Source organism: Pimephales promelas, chromosome 11 (genome assembly GCF_988280905.1).
Source record: "Pimephales promelas chromosome 11, fPimPro1.hap1.1, whole genome shotgun sequence".
Classification (NCBI taxonomy): domain Eukaryota; kingdom Metazoa; phylum Chordata; class Actinopteri; order Cypriniformes; family Leuciscidae; genus Pimephales; species Pimephales promelas.
The window spans coordinates 10750006-10771589 of record NC_142779.1 but is presented as its reverse complement, the minus strand read 5'-3'; the positions used below and the strand labels follow the sequence as shown (position 1 = coordinate 10771589).

The 21584-nt window shown below is 36.8% G+C and overlaps 1 protein-coding gene across 1 annotated transcript; it reads left to right on the top strand.

Annotated features, from left to right (window-relative positions):
- The first annotated feature begins 4650 nt into the window (after positions 1–4650).
- On the top strand, positions 4651–20357 carry fam204a (family with sequence similarity 204 member A). Its single transcript, XM_039672784.2, has 7 exons — positions 4651–5094; positions 5306–5393; positions 5701–5734; positions 7566–7668; positions 10024–10113; positions 19634–19743; positions 20100–20357. The coding sequence occupies exons 1-7, from the start codon at positions 4849–4851 to the stop codon at positions 20149–20151; spliced, it is 723 nt and encodes a 240-aa protein (XP_039528718.2). The 5' UTR covers positions 4651–4848; the 3' UTR covers positions 20152–20357.
- The last annotated feature ends 1227 nt before the right edge of the window (positions 20358–21584 follow it).

The following is a 21584-nucleotide window of genomic DNA, read 5'->3' as shown; positions in this document are numbered from 1 at the left end:
AAATAGCATCACCTCTGTTTTTTATTGCTCCTTAAAATGCGGCCTGCAAATGCGTGCATCGTTTCCAAGAAATTAAGGATACAACAGATGCATCCTTCATTGCCTTGCCTAGCCCAGAATTCATTGCGCAAAGTCCGAGTCCTAATAAGGATGCAGCCTTTGAATTGGAACACAGCCAGAGTCAGACGGTCTCTATAGAGTGGTGCAGTTTCAACAATAAAAGCCTTAGCATAAGTTATGGCAGCAAGACTCAATTGTTACGTCTCATCCATCCAATCGTGTTCTAATTGTGGTTTAAAAGAGATTTTTTTTTTTTTTTGCTTATTACATGGCTACTTGCCTAATAAATAAATACATCTATGAAATATTGATTTTGAGCTGATATTATTTTATAATCTCACTCTGAGATGCGGTGTTGTCCGATTCTTTAGATAATTGTTCAGTTGTGTTAGGTAAAGGTTTGTGTTTTTATATTAACAATACAACTTGAGCCGTGGCATAAAGACAAAGGCAAATTTTCTTTCGCTTTCTTGGTAGAATTTAAAAGAGAAAATGTGTTCAAATCATTAAAGGCGTCATTCTGGACGATGGACACAATGTGACATTCTGTCTGCGTAAATATGGTTTAATAAATGAATTAACTCCATAAATAATGGCTGTAATGACATTTTAGGGGACAATAAGTCTGAGCATTGTCAGGAAATAGTTGATGGATGAGTTTCATGCCTCAGCAGTTCCTCAAAATGAATCGGCACAGGAAGATAGCTAGGGCCTTGCAACCAGCCCATTTCCCAGAATTATCTACTTGTTGTCAATTTGCACAGTGGAATTACACATGCAAATTGCACTGCCTGCACAAACACCACTTGGAGATGATAAAAACAAATTAACAAAGGCTATAGAAGAAGGATTTATTTCACTGGCTCACCCAGGTCAAGCAATACATGTATTTGACGATTGTGTGTACCCAATTTTGGTGTAATTATATCTGCAAATTATTCTTTGTAATCTTATTATTTTTTTCCCTTCAACCTTCTTCTTAAACTCATAATTAGCTTCCCTCGCTTCTCTCTCAAAAACAATTCAGCTGTCTGCCCTGTCAGGCTAACAGTGAATAATCTCATCTGGGTGTCACCCTTCTCTTCCCCCTCCCTCGTGCTGCGCCGTTGGACGTTATTGGTAATGGCTTGTACACTGGATACACATGGAGGCTAAAAAGTCAAGGGTCATTAAATACGAGAGCACACCATCGGGCCAAATGCACGCAAAGCAGGCATATAGCCAGTGCAGAAGTCAAGCTATACATAATCGCCTCTTAACATGGTTTCTCATATTCGGAGCTAAATGAGGAATCCCTGGACCTCCGTGTTGGCTAGTATTAGATATCTCATTTACTTTGTACACACTCAGCTAATCTTCTCTAATGAATTCTGCCACCCCAAGCCAGATCCAGATGACTTAAAATTATTACTATTTCCTCAGACATGCGCTTGCTCATTTAAGCCTCAACTCGGCTGGCTCGGGGAGAAAAAAAACAGCCTGTCACATAGATACTAATAATTAAGACTTTGAGATGATTAGTTTATCTCACCACACTTACCACCTCTTTTCCACTGTTTCCAAAACTTAATAAGGGTTTCCAAGTTTTAAACAACAAACTCTAAATAAGTAATACATAAGAGAAATAATGATCCCCCAAGCCCAAACTGAACAAAAGTGCCAGTAATGAAATCATATTAATAATCATAATAATTTTGACACTCCACAGCAAGCTCAGTGATATATTACACCACCAAATTACCTTTAAAAGTTCCAGTTGTCCTTGACATTGGGTTGTCACATATATAATTAAATTGGTATTAACTGTGAGTGGGTGATATCAGTTTGCAATGAAGAGGATATGGGCTACATAGAGTGACGTTTAATATATCTTGGTGACTTAAGCCCTATCATATTTACTCAAAGTTCTTGATGTTGGATGAAATTTATGTTTTTAAGGAATACAACATATAGGGTCTACTTTACACTATAAAGCGTACATTTTCATTTTTTTTACATGATTTTTGGCCCTCTAAATTATCAACTTGATCAAACTTTGCTGAAAAAAGTTGTTATGTCATGTTGATCAAATTGTATTATAATGGGTCTCTGTTGGGTTAATAATAATGGGTTAATTTTAGACAAACTTAAGTTTAACTAAAACTGCTCCCCATTTTTATTTCCCATGTTTTGCCATTACACTTGAAAGGGAGAGTAAATGCTAATTGAGAGTGTTATATAGGCTAGTGTGTGTGTTTTGTGCAAGATTGATATTAAGTGGAAGATTTAGTGTTTTCTTTTGCTATAGATTTAGAAGAGTTTGTGTTATGTTGTTGTTTTTTTTACCATCATGGTGATGAGTGGAGAATATGTTATGTTCTATATTGTTGTACTCATTGCTATGCTATGCTAATGCTATCTGGATTGTGTTACCAATTAGCAAGTTATCATTTATTGAATTAGCTATGAAACAAGCCAACTTTCCAATAACAAAAAATATTAGATTGCATGATAATGTGAAGTGTAATGCATGAATTAGCTTACAAGCTTACATATTTCAAGTTAAGTACAATTAAAATAAATGAGAACAAAATAAAAATCTACCTGTTCTGCTTACTTGAACTTTTAATTTCTCAACTTAAACTTTTTTAATGTAACTTATAACCTCAACTTTTTTGGGTTTAAATTGCTGTTGTACACAATCTATGTGCCTTCTGTCATCTGATCGATAGTGTAATAGGGCGTAGGCAGTCGGATACATCTGGAGCACTTTATTGAAACAGGAAAGGAAACAAGGAATCACTGACATGAAACATCAAAGAAACACGTAGCAACATGCAGTGTGGCAAAACAAGACTTTGCAAGGAACAAAAAACTGAGCACTCCAGGTAATGATTAACCATAGTGATTAACAGGTGGAAGTAATTATACTGAATGGAGAAACCAGGCAGGGATGGATCCCAATGACAGCAGAGGGGAAAGATGGGAATTGGGTGACAAGGAGCGGGTGAGACCGGAGAGAGGTGAAGGTGCGCGCTCTGTGACAATTTTGGATTTTAATACATTTTTTCAACATATTTAAATCAAAAGTTCATTATATGTTTTGGTCATATCAGTATCTGCACCAAATTGCATTTTAGCTCAGTTTTTGTTTTTAAATAAAGTGTTTATTTCTGCCTTGAGTGCATGAGCTCCATTTTCTCATATCATAAATGGGCCATACAAATATGATACGCCACATAAAACACATCAAACATTGTACACATATGCTTTCTTGTATTAGATTTTGTCCAATATGACCAAATTGTGTCAATAAAAACTTAAAGAAGGTCAGGCCAATACAATAAACTCAACTAAAGCAGCTGTGAGTACAAACAAGTAGCATTGCTCACTCAAGTTATAGAAAATAGGCTAGAAGAGAGGGGAAGGGACATATATGAGAGAGAGAGAGAGAGAGAGAGAGAGAGAGAGAGAGAGAGAGAGAGAGAGAGAGAGAGAGAGAGAGAGAGAGAGAGAGAGAGAGAGAGAGAGCAAATGAGAAAGAGGAAGAGAGATAAATTGCTGGGCACATTCAACACTAGAGGCACCCCCGCTTGAGGCATATCAAGCAGAAATTATATTGATGAAAATTTGTGACATTATAACAATACAAATGAGCTTGTTGCCTCAGAATCTGTGCACACTAAATAAATCATTTAAGTAAATAGGTGATTTTGCAATTAGGCACAAAGCCCACCCCTATTTAGCAACAAAACAGAAAACTGATGTTATTTGATATAAATAAGCAATTTAAGCATCAGTGTTTTTCGTCTGCCAGTGCCACAGGCTAAACAAGATTAGCATGCTAATCATTTGAATGATAATGTGGTGATGCCCTCAGCTGTCTGAATAAATTGGGAGACATTGCTCATATAAGAGTATTCTTATCACTCTGGAAAACACGAGCAATTGTGTTTTAGTTTGCCATTTGTAAAAGACGTAAAAAAGAACAAAAATATAGCCTATAATTTTCATAACTGAACCAGCTACAACAATGTTTCAATAAGTTTACTCATTCTTACCTTAAAGTTTTCTGCTACTGCATAATATGTATTTCCATAAGGAATATTTTTGGTCGAGATATTCAGGCTAGAAGACATTAAATTAGTCATGAATGAAAACGAGTCTGTGAGTGATAGACATAGTCCATTTAATAAGCTAGTAAGTTTTATTTATAATTTTCACAACCAGAAATAACAAACCTCCCAAAGTTTTAGAGAAAAAAAAAGGCTAAAAAAAGTCCACATATCCACCCACCATCTATTTAACGTTAGATTAGATTATTTAACGTGCGATACATATTTAACAAATTTCAGGAATATATTAAATAATAGCAGTAGTTGTAGTATTAGAAATAATATAATAATAATTATTATTAATAATTATTATACACAAATAGACGAATTAACAAAATAATATTAGTCCTGAACTATTATTTATAACACAGAACACCACCTTCCTCTATTTTGTAAAAGGAAGGATCCAATTTCATGATGAGATTAAACTGACCAATCAGCGTTTCTGTTACAGCTATCGCTCCTTCGCCGGTCCAATAATGAAGCTCTATGTTCAAAACGCGGAAATACAGAAGTCGACGGTAAGCGTCGAGCACTTATTGGTGTAGTGCGTTGAAATATTGTGATGTCGCTATATCATCCGTTTCATTTAATAATATATATTTGCTTTATACATAAATCACTCCCATTTTGTAACACAGAATAAAGCGGAAGTCTGCGACAGTTGCGTTTTTGATGATTCTCCAGATTTAATATGTACAGTGGACTTCTGCCGCCGGGTCTCACTGAGGCTGACCTGAGCTCTGATGATGATATTGATGAAGGGGTAACATCAGAAAAGGGAAAAGTACAGACAGACGAGCACCTCTCTCTTCAGTCAGGCACTGAACCACATTCAATTTGTCTACAGGATGAATGTAATACGTCAAAAACTGTTTTGCACAATTATGATGCATCAGGAGATGAGTGTCTCCCTGGAATTTCCTTGGATAACTGGCAAGTACGTGGACTGACCGAAGTTATGTATTTATATGCAGTTATATTGCAAGAGAGTGCAGATCATGGATTAATCATATTTTGTATTGTAGGTCAAATTGTGCAGCATTATTAAACACTACAGTAAAAACAAAACAAGTTGCATTCTTTTCAGTCAGCATTTATTTTAATATCACTATGTCAGTATCACTGATTGACATCTTTTATTGTTGCAGAGGTTCAGAGATCTCCAAAGAGCAAGAGATGATCAGAGAATAAAGCAACCACAAGCTAAACGGCAAAGGAAAAGGCGCCACAAGAAAGGTCAAGTTGTTTTTTTCATTATCTACCTTGTGGTTTATAGTATCTGATGTATTCAAGATTTCCATGCAAACATAAACAATGCAAGAATTTTTAAAGGAGTTTCCCATGCAGTTACAATGATACCATGTACTTTGTTTTGAGTGTCCAGTAGGATTTACAACAGTAGAACTAATATAATCCAAATGTATTCTATGTGTGCAGATGTATTAACACAATTTTATGCTTTCTAATAAATATGCCTTAATATATGTACAAACCTTTTTAGACTCATTGAATTAACTTATTTTGTGTTTTATACCCCAAACAGGTGGGACACAGAATTGCGACACTGAGCAGAAAAGGTATGGTGGACAATTATGGAGAGTTAATGATGACTTGACCAAAGTACTTCCAAAGTAGACCATTCAAACATTAGTCAGAAGGTCTATGAGTGAAACATATGTAAACAACTTCCTTAGCCTTAACAAACTTTGACTTTTTCATTTGTTTTTCAGTGGTGAAGGAAAGTATAAATTCTGATATATTTCTGAAATGTTTTATTTGATGTGAGAAATATTGCATTATAACTCTATAATACACTACACAACTTTTCACATAGTATGTGATCTATGATGTCCAGTTGGACAGAATCAAACATTATATTTTAAACTGATTCTAGGACACATTCGGTGCATCTAAAAAATCGCATACTGTCTGAGCAGGTACTACACTGTAAAAAATAATCAAGATTTTAACGGTAAAAGACTGTTAATTGGTTAACAGGATGTTTCCGTACTCTATACGGTAAATAACTGTTATAGATCTGTGATATAACTGTTTCCTCATAATTTTCATGTTTTTTTTCTAATCGGTTATATACATTAGGGTTTTATGTTACATTTAATGTTGTTAAATTAAGTTTTTTTTTATTATTATTATTTCATGTGTGTTACCATGATGGTACCATTAATGTTTGTGTGAATGACAGTGTGCAGCTTTTTTATATAAGTGTATCCCTTCTTGTGGAAGAGCTGATTATGATGAACTTTGATTGATCATGTGACTCCCAACACTGCTGTGATTGGTGGTTGTCAGTGTATACAATGGTACAAAACAGATATCAATACTTCATTAGTTTGGTCAATTAACATTATATCAGATAATGAAATATGGTTTATTACTGTAAATTTTAAGATAAGTCTGCAAAACCAATAACGTTGTCACCGTATTTTGACTGTAAAGTTCTGGCAACCACAGCTGCCGTTTTTTTACCGCAAAAATTACGGTTTTATTTTTCACAGTGTACATTTGAAAGTGACTTGAAGGCCAAGCATGGTAACCCATACTCAGAATTTGGACACACACAACGGGACAGCCATTTTTTTGCTGTGGCGGCCAGTGAGTGATTGGGGGTGACGTGCCTTGCTCAAGGGCACTCATTCATTTCTTGCCGGTATTGAGAATCGAACCTGCAAACTTTGGGTTACCAGTCTGACTCTCCAACCATTAGGCCACAACTGCCCCACATTTGAATTTGAATTTACTTCATAACTGTTAAAAAACGTAATTAAATTCAGACATACTACATCTGCAATGTTGTTAATGTTGCATGACCTAGTGTCAGTTGCGTTGCTTCACTGGCATGCATAAATCCTCTCCTGTGGCCTCATGAATAGTAAAGTGTCCATCAAATGCACGCTTCTTGGCGGAAGCAGTAAGTCGTCCTGGTACTTTTTGCCTACAGTTTTTCGTGTACTATGTGTTTGATGCATAACATAACAATTTTTTTTTTTGGGCGTTGTGTTTTTCACATACTAAATAGTAGGTAAGTATTCAATTTCGGACACAGTGATTGTTTTCATTTGTCTTGTGTCTTTTAGCTACAAGGTGTATGTTTTGACGTGAGCTTGTGTTCTGGTAGTCTGGTAGTGTGTGATTCTCAAGTGGGTAGCTGTATGGTGCTTGGTGTTTTAAAATCTATGTAAATTTTAAAAGTTGTGTTGTATTCCAGACTTGAGAGAACACTTCCTGCCTGTTTCACTAAAGTACACATAAATACCGAAACACTGACTGCCTCTGTAACTCACCAGCTATTGCAGAAAGTAATTGAATCTCACAAAGTGTACATGCTAGTCCTGGAGTGAATAATAGTAATAATAACAGAAAGACTTGTCATTCTGTGTCTTTGCCCAGGGAGCCTGCAGAGAAACAGGAGGAGCACTGGAAGGAGCTCACGCAGTATTTTGGCATCAATGATAGACTCAAGCCTCCTCCTTGTAGCAGACCTCCTCTCATGGTAACAACGATTTCCTCCATCTTTCTCTACCACTCTGTGGGTGTCTTAATTCCACTCTGACGCTGAAAGCATTTTTATCCCACTGCCTCTCTCCGTTCTCTGTCGACTGTATGTGTAACTCGTAATTGTTTCCTCTATCAAATGTGAAAGACAGAGTGAGGAGGCGTCCTTTCTTCCACATGACACTGAGCATAACAGAATAGATCATATTATATTTAATGATGAGATTACCTTAATCTTGACATGAGGATGTAGCTGCACTGTCTGTTCTGGTTGGTGTTTAATATTTCTTATATGAGGTGGATTTCTCCATTGAAAGCCACAGCACAATGGAGTCAGGAGCTCTCTGTAATGCTGTAATTCAGCGATAGGGAGGGGAACGCTTGCGAATCAAATACACCGGACAGCTTGTGTAACAAATACGACAGTAAGGTTTTCCTCACTCAGAAGCTGAAAGGGCATCATGCGTTGAACTGCATTAAGAATATAACAGCATATGCCTTTTTTTTGTCTTCTGTAAATGGACATGTTTTTAGTAGTACCCACTCTTCCATCACATTGAAGTATATTGAATATCAGCCACCTTGAGCCATTTTGTAAAAAATGTTACTGTAGAATTGTAGTTTTGGAGAGTTGATTGTTGCACAGCACTTCATTATTAGATATATTAATGCCTCATTTAATATTAATGTCTGCTTATTCTGTTAGGGGACCTTTTGACCATTTAAAATCTTTGAAAATAAAACTTCTTCAAACTGTTTAAACATTTATGAAATGTTTGGATATGGAATAAAGATCAGATTATCAGGTTGGTGGATTTTGGATATTGGTGTGAGGGAACCTCACTGAGGTTAATATGAAAATATGGTTTATTTATTTAGGCAAGGTAGATTGTAATACTTTTTGTTTTTTACTTTTACTTACTTTTACACGTAATAAATCTTTAAAATCTAATGTTTTCTTTTTAAATCATATAAGGATTTATATTGGAATTTAGTGTATATATTATGGCTGCATTGTGCTGGGACATAAACATTGTTGCTTTACTTTCTCTGTCTGCATAAAAATCATTTATAAACAGACATTTTTTCAACAAAATTCACCTCATCAACACTGTAGCTGTTATAGCAGGAATATATATTTTTTCCTGTGGCATCTGTGCACAGGTTTGCTTATATTGTACAGCTCATTTCATTTAAATCAACAATGTCTTTTTGCAGTGTATGATTTCTGTTCCTTGTAAGATGAGAGCAGAATATGAGAAAAGGATTCAAGAAAGCTGACTTTGTACATTGGCTCATAATTTAATTTCGTCATGCAGGAGTTTCCTGATTAAATTTTCTATAAATAAGTCTCTTTAAGTGCAAAGCTTTGTAAACAGAACTAATTCATTTGTAACTTCAAGCCATTTTTGCACTAATACACATTACTTATCATTCTGCTGCATTAGCTCAAAACATTTTTTATGCAGTTATTTTAATTTATAAATTGTCATGTAAGCAGAATGTTGGCAAATGTAATTTGTTTTAAGTAGGAAAACGCCACTAATTCAATTGTCCATATCGCTTAATGTTGAGCTCAAGTAATTTTGCATTAGCAAGTTAAAATATTGGGTTATTGAGTTAAAATATTGTTTTGATATATATATATCTGGTTGTCCTGTTAATTTAGACAGCTCTGCTGCTCCATTTCCCCTCGCTTTCAAAGGCTATATCTCTTTTTATGGATTAAACATTATTAAAAGGCTGAGCATATGCTGTGAAAGTACATTTTAATGGAGTTGTGAGTGAGGCTGATTGGAAAAGTCCCTCTGAAATGTTTACCTAAGCAGAATGAATATTATATGATCGTTTCTGAAATCACAGCGTTGAATATACATTAGCTCAGGAATAATTACGAATTGAAGTATGTATTGCATTATGTATGCATTATGTATGTTTTTATTTTTATTTTTAACCATAAGGAGCAACAAACACATCTAGAATGAGTGAAACTGGTATAAAATGAGAATGTTTTGTCTTTGTTTTTTTGGGATTTGTCTTATGAAGATGCGTAATAGCAGACAGAGAGCTCTGCTCCACCAGTCCTGCCGCTTTGATGGGAATATCTAATTAAAGACCAACATTTCTGTTTGGTAACCTCCTGTGGCTAGACAGATTTTTTTGCCTAATATTTAATCAACCAACGATTTTCATTTACGAGAGGAAATCTACATATTTGTTGTAATGGCAATCATATTAAAAAGAATGCCTGGGGGAGTTTTTAAGTTACTCTTTGATTTTTTTTTTCTTCTTCTCGTCATTCTATTTCTATTTGAAAATCACTTCATTTTATTTCCCTCCTTCTCATCTTCAGTCAGGCCTGGAAAAGAGCATAGAGAGTGCCATCGCTGAAGGGGACTATGGGAAGGCTGAAGAACTGAGTGACAGGCTTGCTACTCGAGAGGTATGTTGCCCAGATAAGCCATCTCGGGGGGCGCGCCAACTGTGACAAATTGATCTAATGGGTCTGCGGACATTTTGCCTTGCAAAGACAGAGGCTATAAACACACACACATTCACACACACACTCGGGCTAAAAGTCTTGCAACCCTTTTGCACTAAAGTTAATTGAAAGCCCTCCCCCAGTCTGAAGTACGGCTGCGTCTATAGAACTTTCGGTTCTGCCTTTTAATGAAGGCTACAATGCTTTCAACCCGAGCGCTAAAACATTTTCAAGGTGCCAGTTTTACACCTTTGAAGTGGGCTCATACCTAAATACAGTGCCTGCAGTTTTAAAAAAGACACATTTTAGGAGTGTACGTAGGATCAAGCGCTTCCAAGCTAATTTGGCAGAAAATGTAACATTCGCACAGCTGTAATTGCAGTTAAAAAGACATTCAACTTTTCTGAAGTTGGGGCAATCATAGCGGGCAATATTTTTAAGCCTCGCAACTTTGATTCAATGGAATCGGAAATGCATTCCACTAAATTCCAGCCTAGGCTTTGATTCCAGCGTTACTGTGTGGAATTGATGTCCACTGTCAACCTTCAACTGTTTAGCACAGAAAAGATGTGGGGGTGTGCTTCCAGTCCACTTATCTATACATTTGGTGACTTCTAAACATTTTTATAGAAAAAGAAAACATGATTTTTATTTCTTCAGTCACTCAGTCCACCCCAAATAAATTCCTTCCTTCCTTCCTTCCTTCCTTACTTACTTCCCTCACTTACTTCCTTACCTACTTCCCTCACTTACTTCCTTCCTTACTTACTTACACTATGTTGTCAGGCAGATTTTATAGCATACCAACAATGAACCAGCTTTATTTTGTCATGATGTGCATTACAACATATATTGCATAAAGTGGTAATTAATCTTTTGTTAATAACTTTATTTTAGTGTTTTGTGATACTCATTCTGCAAATCCTATTTGTGATCATTTTCTTGTACGGTTTATTGCCGTACTGCAGCTGTATTTATTCCTGGCTTTGGTGTATTTAAATGCAGTTTTCAGTTTCTACAATAATTAATTTTCTATTAAGATTAATTTTATAGTTTAATTGTGGATAAAACAGTCTCAGGTCATGCTTCGATAAAGCTCTCCCATCCAATTGGGAGGAGCAGTGTTAATCGCGTTAACCTCAAATATTAGTTTCCTACGTAATCAATTACAGCTTCTGTTTCTCTTGGTGTAAATGCGAAAATTACACCATTTACTCCGCACTAATGAAATCATATTGTGGTGCTGTTGATTGTTGATTTGAATCAGTTCAAAGCAAGGTGGTAATCATGCTCCTAACAAGCGTGGCGCCATGGGAACAAGCATTAAATAGCGCAGTAATGGCAACAACAGGCCATTGGTTTATAGGCAATTTTCTTTTGAGAGTCTTTACGCGGTAATCCATACAGATGCCTCTTACGCTTATCTCTGGAGTATCTCTGTGGTGTTATCTTTTTCTTTCCCAGGTAGACAGAGACATAACGGTTTCTTTGGAAACCATTCTCGGAAACATTTCATCATTACATGGGCTTCATTGTGATGCCACACGGCTATATCAGCCTTTGCCTTTGTTCTTTTGTTTGGTCGTGAATGGCAGATTTAAGCATTCCTTCACAGAGACTTCAAAAGCAGGTAAAGAATTTCAGAGATGCCATCGTGCTTTCTAAATGCTTGCAAATGACAGCACTGAAATGTTTAAGGTTAGTGCCTCTTATCAAATAACACTGCTAGAGTAATTATAGCAGGCTGTGTTATTAGTTTGCCATGGCTTGCAGGTAAAAACACAAACACAAACTGCATGGCTTTCCTCTTTGATTGACTTACCAGGACCATGTTGTCACAGAAAGCTTCTTAGAGCATCAGTGGATTTGAGCAGACTTAGCAGTCTCGAATCTCTCGCTCAGCCAGACAGCTGAGGTCTGCCTCTGACAGAACACTGGCAGTCGCTGCGCAGTAATGCCACTGTTGCTGTTTTATTTGTTCTCTACTAAAGACTGTATATTACAGTTTTCACCAGGTAATGTGCATTTGTCATCTGCTGGACATGTCCCTTATGCTCTATAGATTGATTCAGCATCCCTGAGGTGTAGGTGTGGAAGTTTTTTTGTGTGAACGTGCCAAGAGAAGATCAAACTTGCATGGTCTTTGTATCCATAATTTCCTCAGCAATGTTAATGGTAACATCATTCTCATGTAGTTCGTGCATCGATAGGGTAGGTTGGTTGCACATATGGAAGATTATTTGTAAAATTTGAAGGGTTTCAGATGTAGGTATATGAGTTGCACCATTTGTTATTGTAGCCATACTTTATGCCTACATATGTGTGTCAGCGTATGTAGCACCGTTCAAAATATTGGGGTCAGTAATTTTAAAAGTCTTTTATTCTCATCAATGCTCCATTTATATGATCAAAATACTGTAAAACTGTAATATTTTGAAGTAAGCTTTTAATTTAATAACTATTTAATATATTTTTAACTTCAGAAATCATGCTAATATGCTGATTTGGTGCTCTATTCTTCTTATTAATGCTGAAAACAGTTGGGCAGCTTAATCATTTTTTTACAGCTTTCTTCAATGAATAGAAAGTTCAAGAGCACAGCGTTTATTAGAAATACATATTTTGGAACATTATAAGTCTTTACTCTCACTTTTGATCAGTTTAAAGCATCGTAGTTGCTATCTTACTGACTATCTTTTGAACAGTAGTGTAGCTGTTGTTTATTCAAAATTGTGGCTTTTATTGGCTATTTAATTTTGGATTTTGACTTTTATTTAAAGGGAAGTAAAGAAAAGTAAATTATTGAGAGATTAAAAGGGATGGAAACCATCTGAAAGTTACATGCCAGATTTGAACGTGCATGACCCATATGAACACCAGAGCTCCATATGCTATTATTATTATTATTATTTTATTTGAATAGATTTAACCACTACACAACCAGCGATCATACAACATTTCCAGTGAACTAAACACAAATACTAGATAAACAGTGAAATATGTTGTTCCTTTTAAAGAGTCCTTGGGGGCAATTTGGGTATTAGTAAAGCATTTTATGCCCTGATTTGTAATCCGGCTAGTATTCATTATCACAGCGCTCCGTGCGGCCACAGAGCGCTCTGACCATAAATGTTGATGCAGACAGCTGTTTGAAATAATGCAGTGAACAGTCAATAATCCCAGCTGTGGCAAGCCTCAATTTCAAGGTTCTAATAATGTTTGTGTTTACTGCTCTATGAAAAACCATACATTCTGTAATATGTTTACATGCTAATACAGCGTTAAATTAAAGGGTTTAGAAGTTGATGAGACAGTGACATACTAAAGGTCGTGTTATATTTTTTTGAGTACCTTGTTTTTAACTTTTTATTGGTCATAAGTGGTTAATCTGTTAACCTTTTTTTTCTTTTGTCTCAAATCAAAAGTTTTTTTGCTTTTTATATTTTAAAAAATCTGCTGTTTTGAAATGTTTAAATGTAGCCAAATTATCGGTTGCTTCCTCCTTTAGCTTTTTTTTAATCATATGTTGATTTTTTTTCATGTTTCCTTTAATCTGCAAATTAAAGCAATTTGTTAAAACCTCCTTTCAAGTTATCCTAAAAAGAGTGTGTTATGTGGGCTTTCATCTTTGTCTAAGTGTTTAAACAAATGTGGATAGCAAAGGGTTCTTTGAGATTTTCCTTTCATGAAAGTGTATTCAGATATTCTGTAGAATGTTTAATTGTTTTTGTTTTTTATTCACAAAGCTTTTATAAAAATGTGTAAAAGGTGACAGCTTTTTAATCGATTATAATTAAATAGTATTATCAAATTATTCATCCTCTTTCCAAAAAAGACACAGGTACTAGTCCAAAATCCAACTGACCTTTTAAAGGTACAGTCTTATAAAATAAAGGTTCTTTATTGGCATTGATGGTTCCATTAAGAACCTTTAACATCCATAAAACCTTTTGATTTCAAAAAAGGTTCTTGAAAGTGAACAAGGGTTCTTTAGATTATTAAAATGTTTGTTTTTGCTTGTTTTTTTAAAGAACGGTTCACGGAAAGAATCTTTGGAGAATCTTTTTTTTTATGGTTACGCTGTGAAACCCCTCTTTTGGGACATGTTTTGCCATACATCTTCTTAAAGGTCTATGTACATTGTTAAAAGAGTTTCAGGTCTCAGACTTTAGGATTGTGATATTATGCCTTTAAAACATTTAGTTTACCTTTTAAAGATTATGGCAAAACTGTGACTTTAAAAATGTTGTTTCTGTTGTGACTTTTAGATTCATTGTTTTCAGATGTTTTGATTTTGAACGGCTTTTGTCTATAGAGAATGAATTACTTCCGTCAACTTATTTTTAAGGGGTTTCATTCTAAGCACATTTTAATAACAAGAGCTGAAGTTTGAGCCTCGGTGGTAAAGACTAACTGAGCAAGGCTGAACAAAGGACTGTCACACTTTATTATTTCCTACAGTTTTTCTCTGCCATGATCACAAATATTAGCTCCGCATTACCACTTCAAAACGTGGACTTTCTAGTCTTGAGCGGTGGGGGGTTCTGCGTCCATTTCAAGTTCTCTAGGAGTCAGACAATATGAAAATGATTAAAAGGAGAAGAAGTGGTCTGAAAAGAAGTTGTTGGAGGGGGCGCAAAAAGATAAAGTCAGGGGAGTGAGCGGGAGTTTGAGAACACAGGCACATATATTCTTCAGTTAGATGCTCGCATTTCTTTTGCGTCACAGTCAAGATTATACATCAGTGTTGGCTTTTTATTATGATCGGTACACCTATTAAATGTGTTGCATGGCTTCATCTCTGAGCAATCAGCTGGGGTTTTGTCGTAATATGCGTTTGAAATACAATGTGTCTCAGTAACTACGAACAGACAGATCTCTAACGACAAAGTTATCTGAAAATGTGCGTTTACAGGGGTGTCATGCTGTTTGAAGTGCCAGTATTGCTGTCAGGTCAAACTCATTGGTAAACACCAATCCAATTAAAATGCACTGGTTTGACAGCTTTTGTATAGGGCGATAGTACAGGCTGCTAAGGCTTGGTTGCATTAAACATGATGTAAACACTCTATTTATTTATGTCATTATTAATCATCTTAACGGCTTTCTCCTGATTTTGAAAGCAGCGTGATTAGGTATTTTTAGCCATGTTCTCCGTCTAAAACACCCCAATCTGTAACGAAACCCCGGACTGGCTCTTCCTCCTGTGCGGGCCCCTCTGGCAACGAGAAAACCGCAAAGCAAAAACTCTCCTCTTTGTTCCAATTTCTTTCAGTGTTAGCAATTTATCACAGAATGAACTTTTATTATATCTGTAGATGACTCGCATTAAATTTTTGCCCATTAATTTTGAAATGGGTTTTGAAATGGGTCCTAAGCTTTTATCAAATGCTGGGGAATCTCATTTGGATTATTGTATTTCATTAATTACTTAATAGACAAAGCATACTTTTCAATGTAGATTTTTTGTGCTGTTTAATTAATTAGCATGTTTTCTCTTTTAATTAAAGCCATTTTTTTTCGAATGAAAGCCCACAGCAAAACACATATATAATTTGTTTGTAATTAGCCCTTAATTGGTGGTAGTGGAAGCTTAGCACCCTCGTTTCCTTTTTTTCCCCCTGATTGCCATTTTATTGCCAGTCAGTCATTAATTAAACTGTTTTTCTAATTAGCTTATAAAACTGTTGATGGCACATTATTGTAAGTGTGAGTTCAAAGCTTGCTAATAAGCCTTGCCTGCTCAGAAGAGGGAAGATAATGAAATGCGCACAAAGCCAGCGAACTTTCCGACTTTTTTCCACTCCCTTGTTCCCTGAAGATGACAGTCTTATGTATCTGGAATCAGATTATTGGGGCTGAAACATAGAGAAGCGCATTATACCGAGGGCTTTTCCAACTAGATCCCCCTCAGAGAGGCTGCTTCTCTGTATGTCTTGTAATGCTGTTTGTCAAGTTGGTGGCAAGATTACAGGAACTCCTTGTCTTATTTCCCCCACCAACCCCTTGAGACTGATAAGCTATGTTAACTGGATCTTTCACTGTATACAAGGATATCAAGTGTAGGACTCTCAATATGTCACTTTTGTTGAAAGGATTTCGTCGGGTATTGTCACGGGAGCGTGGCCTGTTTCGTTTCATTCAGGCATTGCAGTGGTTTCCATGAGATTTCCCTTGGTATTGTTTTAATGCAAGCCATGATTATTCCTATCTGTTCTAACTGAAAGCGTTTGGCATGACGGAGCAGAATTACAATAATGTTATTGATTTATTGTTAATAGAGAAAGGCAAAAAAGTGTTTGTTAGAAAATGTAACTAGTTCTCATTATAACGATGTTGGTATGATCAATTTATTTAGCAAGTTATGGGTTCCACTTAGTAACTTTCTGGGCTTGGAAATTGGTAATAATGTTGTACTCTGGGAGGGGGGGGTTTGTGATATTCTCATGTATGTAGTTAATTAAATTTGGTAAGTACTATCGCCAACTAAAGTCAAAAAACAAACCAAACACAAACAACCTTCATCTGTTAATCATTCCAGCCTTATACAAGTCAACTTTGTCCATGTTATTTTGGCTTTAAGATGGTGTGTGTGTATGTCGCCAGTTTTACAGAGCGAATGTTATGTGTAACGGCTATTGTATAAACCAGTTTACATCTGTAGCAGTTTTAATGGTTTGCAACCCTTGCTTTTTCAGTATGTGTGTGTGTGTGTGTGTGTGTGAGTGAGATGCGGATTTAATTACTTGAACAGCTATTTTAAACAGCTGCAAGAAAATCTGATTTTTATTTTTTTTCACCACACATTTATTTTAAAGACAGTTTTTAAAGCCTTTGTCTGCTCCAATGAATCGTAGTTTGCAGGCCATATATTTTTGGAAGGCTCAAGAATGAAAGAAATAAGCAATGAACAATGCACTGGCATAAGGGGATGGACTAGCACGTAAATGTATGCAGAAATATTGCACACATTAGTGTGTTTTTGTGTACTTCACAGCAGCCACTGTTGCAGTCAGTGATCTACTATACAACACCAAGTGGGCACTGCACCACTGTTGACTTAACCCACCTAGTGGCCCCACGTTGCAGTTACAGGGCTGAGCAGAGGGAATTCATCCCTCGCAGACCTTTCAAAGGTCACATCATTAATAGTGCTAAATAAACCCAGCGCTGAATAAGGCTTTGCTGAGGACTGGCATAAATGGCACACAATTCCTTTAAAGAGGAGAGAAGAGAGGAAATGCACTGAATGTAATTCTTACGGAAATATGGTAAGGTTTAGTGTGACTACCTAGAACAAAGAGCACAAGCGCTTTTTGTTGTGTATGTTAACCCCCCACCCAAAAGCCCTATCCCCCCCCCCTTTTTTTGGGATTGTGATTTTCATTCCTTTTTTTCCTGCCCTGCATTTTTTCTCTGTGCCCGCATTTGATGTGAAAGGATTTGGCACTAAGTCACAAGAGAGGGAAAAGGAGGGGGAGGATAAAGATGAAAAAGGAGGGAAAATCATGAAAAGTGGATCAAAAAAGTAAATGAAAAATAATGTCATATTACGGAAAATATGAGAGGCTAATTTGTGCCGACTTTTTGCTAATTTTGTTCTTGCCACAGAAAGAAGTGCTGTCACCTGCTCTGCGCTACACTGATGACAGTGCCAGTGATCCATGAAATAAGCTGCCGCCGGCTTTGTTCTGATAAGAATGAACAAATCTGCACAATGTACTGCGCTCCGAATCTCATTTTCATACTTGCATGCAGGCTAAAAGAAATAAGCTGTTTGCAAGGCTTGATTAATCAGACATTTGAGAGCTTTTTTTTTTCTTTTTTGTCTCTTTGATCTGCTCTGTCTCCTAGGTAACTTGCTTGACATTAATGTTGAGCCCCGGTAAAGACAATCGTGGATTGTAGACTGGACTGATTGAAAAAAAAAAAAAAAAATTAAGACCTTTAATGCTTTGAATATAGTAATGTGTGTGAAAATTGGGGAGTCCCGGCTGGAAGAGGGAAGGGGGGTGGGATTTATTTTTGGTGATTTGGTAAAATTTGGTTAAAGCTGGAGCGCAGGCTAATGTGGGTAATCCTTGTGTCGAAAACACAGATAAATCTTAAGATTTAAACCTCAAAAGCCATTTGGCATCCTCTCGTTTTGTTGTCTCAAAATGCTGCTTTTTACCAATGTCATGTTTATCGTTTCCCGGCCAGCGATAGCTTTAGCACCTATTCCGCTTAAACGCGCCTCTCCAAAAACACCCTGGTGTGAATTATCTGCGGGCAGATCTGCGCTAAACACGGGCATGATCACCCATTATAAGTTCCCTCTCTGCGCTGTCTTGCTAGAAAACATGATTTATGGCTCTTAAAACCTCGAAAAAAATGGCAAGGATTTTAAAAAACTGTCATAGTGTGTTAGCTTCAGGTTATGCAGACGCCTTTACAAATCTTCCAAGTGCCTGTATAGATGAATGCCTCGAGGGCCCAGCCGGAACCCCGCTCTCTCAGCCTGCTAAAGGCCTTATCTTAAATCCAAGCAAAGTACCATTAATCTTTTTGAAAGACCTTTATGGCTTTTAATGTATCCCAAATTAGAACATTTTACACCCTTGGTTCCTGAAATATGGCGATAAAAAGCCTTTAGAGTTTAATTTCTCCTTCCTGCTCGCTCTGACCTGCCTAATCCCAGCATGCATTAGGAGATATTTTAGTTTCAGTCTTTCTAATAAAGTTTATCCCACTTAATTATAATTGAAACATTTTTTTTCCACTCTTGCTCTCTCCAGGTTTTTCGAGCCTACAAATGGTGGCACATTTCCTCATTACCGATTGAGGTTTTTTTTTTTGTCTGTGTTCCCTCTGATTGTGTTTTTACTGTTCTAAAGAATTACCCTCCTACCCCCTCCCAAAAAAAAGGCGGTGGGTAAAAAAAAAAAAAGGGGGTTGCGAATTGTTCCAAGTGTTTATCATAGTTTCTTGCGGTCCAATAATAAACCCATCCCAGGAGTGATGGAAGAGGCCCGGACTCTCCTTTTGTTTCCTGAGCCCTCTGTGTCACTCTGGCTATTGGAATTAATCTAGCCACCCCACACACATTTCCCCTCACTGATACCGCCGACATGTGCCTCTCGCCCTCCTCCATTCATTTTGCCATCCTAAGTGCGTGCACTGCAATTTTCAGAATTAAAGGTCCTCTTTAGATGAGCAGATTAAGTATATGAGATAATAACATTAATTATGCACATCCATGCTGAGTGGTGGAACGGAGGGTTGGGTGTCCTAGTTCTATCTATGAACCACAATTTTATTCTTTTTTTTTTTTCAAACTCGAGCATGTCCGTGCGGGATGCGCCATCCTCGCTTTGATGAAGATATGAACCAGAGGCATTCTTCGAGCTCCACCTTGACGCACTGGTAGTGTTGGTGAGGTTTGCCAGGCAGACTGATTTTCTCCTGCTAATGGAGCTTGTCTCTGTCTCCTTCTCAATAGCTGGCCGTGAAAATCGCACAAGCCGCCGATTGCCGTGACTTCGCTAGCACCAAACAGGAAGCGGAGGCTTCCCGGGCAGCCCAAAAAAGGAGGAAGCAAATCGCTTGGGGGTTTGTTTTTTTCTTCTTCTATCTGTTCCCAGTGCTGATAGCCTGCAGTTTCATTAAGTCACTCTGCATTTCACACTTTAAATGCCCCTTCTTTCCTGGACTATGTGTTAACTCGTGTATTCACTAGAGCTTTCTAATGAGTATGCGGGTGCTGCTTATCTCTTTGGTCAGTCACTGAATGCCCATTGAATAATGTGAGCTAGAAGTAGCCACAAAATACAGATTTAGTTTGCATTGACTGCATTTATATGCAAGCATATTTATCCAAAAGAATCTGCTTTGATTTGCTTTTTTTATTTTATCTTATTTTAACTCAAGTTTGTTGCTTGTAATGCTTTTTTTGTTTGTATTTTTAGGTTTGAAGCAAAGAAAAGATGGGAAACCAAAAGCAATATGGGATTCATGTGACATTCACAGGAGTTGAAATGTTTTTAAAAAGATTTGGCATATAGATAATTGTTTATTGAGGTAATCTTTTCATAATACATTATTATCACGCTCAAATTCCCTTTTTTGTCATTTAGCATTTCATTTCTCTCTGATTCAGCTTTTTTGGTCATTCATTCATTTGTGGGTCATTTTTATATAGCTAAATAAATTCTATAAGAACACCATTATTGTAAGATTGGTCGTTATTGTATGTATTTTCGTTCTTTCTCTCGTAATTAAATCTGGCGCGTACAACCGCGCACGCCATTTATTTACTGCCGTAAGTGGGTTAATCAGCAGCTGCTTTTTTTCTTCCATGGAGGTATGGAGCGAGGGAAGAGAAAGGAGAGATTAGGGGCCTAATGCAATGTACAGGATAATATGCAATAGGATTTGCCTGGGCAAAATGAAATTTGTCGGCTGTAAGGAGGTTTGAGCAGTCATAAACGAGGAGTTTAGTCGGGTTCGAGTGTTAGATGACTGTGTGTGAGGGAGAAAGCGAAAGTGGAGATGGAGAACGGCGTGCATGACACTGGACTCAACACATGATGCATCTTTGAGAGGATTCCTGTTGGCAGTGCATTTTTATAAGCCGGTTTATCAGATAAAATCCAGCTCTTTTCAAATATGAAATGTGTTTATTTCTGCATAGAAAGTATTGATTATATTACAGTATGTTAATATAATTATTTTAAAGCAGCGCTTCACCCTAATGCTAATTCTGCCACAATTTTGTATTTGTTGCAAACCTGTATGATTTTCTTTCTTCTAAAGAACACAAAAGAAGCTTTGAAAAATGTTAATGCAGCCCTTTTCCATTACATTAAAGTGAATGGAGACCAGGGGCTATCAAGCTCCAACAAAACACCAATGAAACCATATGATTATTTTTGAACACTTCTTAGTCCAAATGATAGTGGGTGGACAAACTAAAATGCAAGTTGTTGATCAATGGAAATCTTGCTTGACAGCCGTGGTTTCCTTTTGCTTTCATAGTGTTAAACAATGGCATCATTCTGCTACAAACATCTCTTGTGTTCCACTAAGTCGCGTGAGTTTTAAAACACATGATGAGGGTGAGTAAATAATTAATTTTGTCTTATTTATTTTAAAATGTTCATTTTATATATGTTATATATATTTTAGCAGATTATTTATGCTGAGCACCTTCCTTTTTTAAACATCCCTCCCACCTCCACAACTCTGTCTCGTGAGGTAATTAGTGGGAATGTGGAGACTCACTCCCTTGATTTATGCTCTGCTGGCCTGAGGCGGAGACATCTGTAATTTTTAGGGCTTTGACATACCCACCCTGGCAACAGCCAACTGACAACTGTAGCACAAACTTGTCAGTGCTGCCTTAAGGCAATGGGCGTGGTTTCAGCCCTGCCAGTTAACACAGACTTCTCGTT

Bases quoted from the DNA above. Each gene is read 5' to 3' on its own strand.
- fam204a (XM_039672784.2), top strand. From the start codon at position 4,849: ATGTACAGTGGACTTCTGCCGCCGGGTCTCACTGAGGCTGACCTGAGC. The intron at 5,394-5,700 runs GTCAAGTTGTTT...TACCCCAAACAG, and splicing joins GAAAAGGCGCCACAAGAAAG to GTGGGACACAGAATTGCGAC. The intron at 19,744-20,099 runs GTTTGTTTTTTT...TTGTATTTTTAG, and splicing joins AGGAAGCAAATCGCTTGGGG to GTTTGAAGCAAAGAAAAGAT.